A 5,618-nucleotide genomic window follows, 5' to 3' on the forward strand; every position below is an offset into this window, starting at 1 on the left:
TTTCAACTTGAGATTTTAAAAAATTAACAGATTTTAGCTTTAACTCCTGAGACGTCAACCTTAAGGACATCCACCCCCACTGACACAGGCCTCTGCAATGGGAGCTGGCCAGGCTGTGGTGGGTAGGAAACCATGGTGTCCCTCACTGGAGAGGGAACTGTTGTAGTGACTGGCATGGAGTTCCTGGTGGGCAGTACCAAGTCCCAGACACCTAGCCATGGCAGGTCTGGGAGGCTACACACCTCCAGTGCACTCATTGCCTGGCCAGTTCAGGAGTTTGCCTTGGCAGAGGGGTGGCCCTGCAGGATGTCATGATCCAGCATTACTGGGCCCAGCAGTCCACTGCGGAAGGTCCGGAGGAAGTCTTGGGCTGCTGCAGGGTAGTTGGGCTGGATGACATTCACGTCACCTGGGGGATAGGAGGGTCTAGTGAGGAAGGAGCCTCTCCAGCCCCCACCCACCAGAGGGACTGGCCCTGCAAGACCTCAGGTGGGCATCAGTGAAGCCCAGGGCACGTTCAGGAAGAAAACAGAGCTCCGCCACGTTGCCCAGAGCTCCGCCACATTGCCCAGAGCTCCTGAGGTTAGAAGGGTGAGGTCTGCAGGTGTCTACCCAGCACCACCCAGGTCTTGGGGGCAGGGACAGTCTCATCCTCTGAAGCCTGAACTACGAGCTCCTTCCTCTCTAGAACCTTCTGTAGCTCCCCAGCCCCAAGCCCCATTCCCAAGAGAGCCATCCCTGTGCTGTTCCCAATGTTGCTTCCTCCCCTCCCTCCTCTGGGGATGGCCAGGGATCCCCCTCCCACCCAGTGAGGGGTGAGGGCTCCTGTATGGGGCCATGTGGCCTCACCCACCTGTGCCTGTGAGCACCTTCACCTTCTGTGTCTTGCCCAACTTGATGGCCACATGCTTCAGCACGTGCTCGATGTCGTCACAAGCACCGCCCAGGCCGTAGTGCTGCACGTACCTGCACACAGGCTACCAGTTAGTGCCGCCAGGCCCAGCACCCGTGCTGCCCTGAGGGTTCAGGTACTCCCCTCCTCCTGAAGGCCGCGTGGCTCAACAAATGACAGCCAGGCATCTCCTGTAAGTGACGGTGACCATGGTGCGGTGTGGGCCCCACAGAGGAGCCACAGTTACCACAGTCTCCAACCTCTGTTCTGTGTAACCATAGCCAGCTGCATGGAGAGCAGCTCCCACTTCCAGAGCCCTGGGCTGCAGCAGGCAGAACTACAGCTGTGCAGGGCAGTGCCTCATCCACTACCCAAGAGCAGGGCTGCACAGGTCTGTGTATAGCCCAGGCTAGAGACCAGGAAGGGCAACATGGCAGACACCGCAGCACGTGGCCTGCTGCTTAGGATGGCATGCGGCAACTCCCAGGCAGCAGGACCAGCTGGCATGCTCCCCACCAGCTGGAGGAGGGACAGTCAGGCCAGCATCACAAGCGATTCTCACAGGCGCCCTGCCTGCTCCCAACACAGGGTCTGGGCAGACTGGCCTGAAGGGACTAAAGGCAACACACGCTTATCTGCAAGCACCAACCTGAGCCTCGGGAGGCAGGAGACCAACCCAGACCCAATGTTCTCACGCCCTTCCTGACAGGCAGAGGGGTGAGGGGCACCTGCCTCGCAGCTGTCACAGAGGAAGGCTCAGCCTTGAGGAGGGCAGTGTGCCTGGACCTGGTGGCATGGCACGACCTGCCCTTCCTGACAGGCAGAGGGGTGAGGGGCACCTGCCTCGCAGCTGCCACAGAGGAAGGCTCAGCCTTGAGGAGGGCAGTGTGCCTGGACCTGGTGGCATGGCACGACCTGGTTATGCCGCAAGCTTCTGGGAGGTGCCAAGCCCAAGTTCCAGATCAGCAGCCCCAGGGTCCCTGTCCTGGCGCTCTCGAGAGGCCATCCTAGGAGAGGAGCAGGCCTAGGGGAGACCCACTGGCCACTCCCCAGACCTGCCAACTACAAGAATTCCTGAAAGGACTAGACTGTTTTCATATAACTTAACCATCCCAGAACAAAGCTCAAGAATTTTTATAAGAATACAGATATCTATCACCTAACTAAATAAAACTCAAAATGTCTGGCATCCAATCAAAAATTTCCATGCCTGCAAAGCAGGAATATTGACCCATGAGGAGAAGAAAAATGAACCAACTGAAATTGACTCTGAACTGATCCCAATGTTAGAATTATTGAAGACATTAAATCAGTTGTTATAATCACATCCCACGTGGCTATAAAGTTAAGTAGAGACAAAGAAGATATTAGAAATGATCCAAATCGAACTTCTAGAGATGAAAACTATGGAAAACACCCTAGATGGACTTAACAGCAGATGAGATGCTGCAGAAGAAACTCCAAAACAGCAGCAGAGCCCGAGTGCCTTGCACTGCAAGACTAGGCCTGTGAAGCTGAGTTCCTGAGGGACAGAAGAGACAGGAAAACAGCTGAAGAAACAGTGCTTCAAAAGTATCCAATTTGATGAAAACTACAAAGCCACAGATCCAAGAAGCTCAACTATCTACAAGCACAAGAAACATGAAGAAAACCACATGGGGCCACCGTCACCAAACTGCTCAAAATCAGATACAGAGGAAAACAGAGACAAACAAGAGAGCAGATTCTCACCAGAAACAGCACAAGTGAGGAAGGGACAGCAACGTCTTTCAAATACTGAAAACACAGGGGAAGTACCTTCCAAAACAGAGGTGAAATAATGACACCTTCAGACAACCAAAATCTGAAAGAATTCGTCACCAGCAGACCTGTACCGCCATAAACACTGAAGGAAATCCTCCAGGCAGAAGTGACACCAGGTGGACAGCTGGGTCTGCACAAGAAATGAGGAGCACCGTTCGGTCACATGAGGGGCAAATATGTAAGATCTTTTTCCCATACTTTAAATCTCTTTGAAATATAATTATGTAAACAAAAAGTAGTAACAGTGTATCTTGGGTTTATAAAATACTTAAAGGTAAAACATATGATGACAACAGCACAAAGGTCAGGATGAGAAAAATGGAATATACTACTATAAGGTTATCAACTGAAAGCAACCTCCCCAAAAATGCTACAGGTGGTGGGCTAACACACAATGTGGAATCATTTAAATATATTTAATCCTAAAAAAGGCAAGAGAAAGAGAGAGAGGAAAAAAGAAACAAAGAAGAGATGGGACAAATGAAAAAAACAGCAAGATGATAAATTTAAACCTAACATATCAATAATCACATTAAATGTAAATGGTCTAAACACCTAAAACAAAAGACAGAGACTGGCAAATTAGCTAAAAAGCAAGACCCAACTATATGCATTCTATAAGAAACACATTTAAACATAAAGACATAAATATGCTAAAAGTAAAAGGACAGAAAAAGAGATACGATTTTAACACTACTTCTTCTAAAGGAGTTGGTGTGGCTATATTAATATTAATATCACACAAGGTAGACTTCAGAGCAGAGAATATTCTGAAGGATGAAGGTCACTTCATAATTATAAAAGAATCAAATCATCAAGAGGACATAATCTAGGTGTTTCTACAGAACAACAGAGCTTCAAAATACATGAAGTGAAACTGACAGAACTGCAGGGAGAAATGGACAAATCCAGTAATAGTTGGAGATTTCAATACCCCTTCTCAATAATTGATAGTACAAATAGAATGAAATCCAGCAAAGTAGAAATAAGAAAATAATAAAAATCAAAGAGAAATCCAGCACGATAAGAAAAAGACAATAAAAGTCAATGAAACCAAAAGTGAATTCTTTGGGGAAAATCAATAAAATTAATAAACCTCTAGCCAGAATGATATCCTAAACCTGATAAAAGCCATCTATGAAACACTCATACCTAACATCATACTGAATTGTGAGAGACTAAAAACTTTCCACCTAAGATCAGAAACAAGACAAGGTTATCTGTTCTCAACACTTCCATTCACCACTGTATTGGAGATTCTAGCCAGAGCAATAAGGAAGAAAAAGAAGTGAAAGGCATCCAATCTAGAAAGGAAAAAGTTAAAACTACCTTTATTTGCAACTGACATGATCATCTAGGTAGAAAATCTAATGGGATCTATGAGAATAAATGAGTTTAGCAAGGCTGCAGGATACAAGACCAAATTACAAAAATCAATTATATTTCTATATACTAGCAACAAACAATCAAAAGTTAAATTATAAATAATGCCAGTTATAACAGCATCAAAAATATGAAAGAGTTAAATAAAATCTTACAAAAAAATGTAAAAGACCCGTACACTGAAAACTACAAAACACTGCAAAGGAAAACAAAGACCTGAATAAATGGTGACATACACTGTATCCATGGGTCAGAGACTCAGTAATGTTATGATGTTGTCAATTCTCCCCCAAGCTGACCTAAAAATTCAATAGACTCTGCCCTCCCCACAAGAAAAGCAGGGATTTTTACAGAAACTGACAAACTGATTGTAAAATTAGTATGAGAATGCAAAGGACCTAGATTAGCCAAAGCAAATTTGAAAAGGAACAGTGATGTTGGGGGACTAATACTACCTGATTTCAAGTCTTATATTAAAGGTACAGTTATCACGACAGTCAAATAGATCAACAGAACAGAAGAGAGTCCACAAATAGACCCCACATATATAGACAACTGATTTTCAACAAAGATGCAGAGACAATTCAGTGGAGAAAAGACAGTCTTCTCCACAAATATTTCTGGAACAACTGATTATCCATGTGCAAAAAAAAAAGGAACTTCAATCCATAGCTTGCACCATATAACAACAACAAAAAAAATCAAAAGGGATCATAGACCTCATAGACCTTAATGCAAAACCTAAAACTATCAACCTTCAAGAGGAAAACAAAGTGGGTGTGCAAAAAAAAAAGGAACTTCAATCCATAGCTTGCACCATATAACAACAACAAAAAAAATCAAAAGGGATCACAGACCTCATAGACCTTAATGCAAAACCTAAAACTATCAACCTTCAAGAGGAAAACAAAGTGGAAAACCATGTGACCTTGGTTTAGGCAAAGATTTCATACATGTGACAATGCACTATCTATAAAAGATCTGGTTGATAAACTGGACTTCATGAAAATTAGAAAGTTCTGTTCCTCAAAAGACAGTTAAAAGGATGAAAAGACAAGGCACAGACTTAGAGAAAGTATTTACAAGCCATATCTCTGATTAAGGACTTGCATCCAGAATACACAAAGAACTCCTACAAATTAATAATTAAGAAGCAACTCAATTTTAAAAGTGAGGAAAATATTTTAACAGACATTTCCCCATAGAAGATATATGGATGGCAAATAACCCCATGGAAAGATGCTCCATGTCATTTGTTATTAGGGAAATGCAAATTAAAACCCCGTACACCACCACTATACACCCATCACACAGGCTAAAATTAAAAGGCTGACCACAGCAAGTGTTGCTGGGGATGTGGAGGAGCTAGAACTCTCATTTCCTGCTGGTGGGTATAAAAAATAGTACAGGGGCCGGCCGGGTGGCGCACTGCTACAGTGCGCCTCTTGGGGGCGTGGCGGCGCTCCTGCCGAGGGTTCGGATCCCACATACAGACCGGTTCCCGCTCACTGGCTGAGCGAGGTGCGGGCGCAGCACTGAG

At 45.1% G+C, this 5,618-nt stretch overlaps 1 protein-coding gene across 1 annotated transcript in view; it reads right to left on the reverse strand.

The window, feature by feature from the left end:
• Positions 1-5,618, reverse strand: part of MTG1 (mitochondrial ribosome-associated GTPase 1) — an 11,253-nt gene continuing 5,635 nt past the window's right edge. The window contains exons 4-6 of the mRNA XM_008591307.1: positions 1,732-1,789; positions 854-977; positions 1-409 (exon numbers count right to left, since the gene is read on the reverse strand). Of these exons, the coding sequence (XP_008589529.1) occupies positions 270-409; positions 854-977; positions 1,732-1,789 (322 nt within the window). The 3' untranslated portion in view covers positions 1-269. The remainder of the gene's footprint in view (positions 410-853; positions 978-1,731; positions 1,790-5,618) is intronic.

This window comes from Galeopterus variegatus, unplaced genomic scaffold (genome assembly GCF_000696425.1).
Source record: "Galeopterus variegatus unplaced genomic scaffold, G_variegatus-3.0.2 Scaffold6827, whole genome shotgun sequence".
Taxonomy (NCBI): Eukaryota; Metazoa; Chordata; class Mammalia; order Dermoptera; family Cynocephalidae; genus Galeopterus; species Galeopterus variegatus.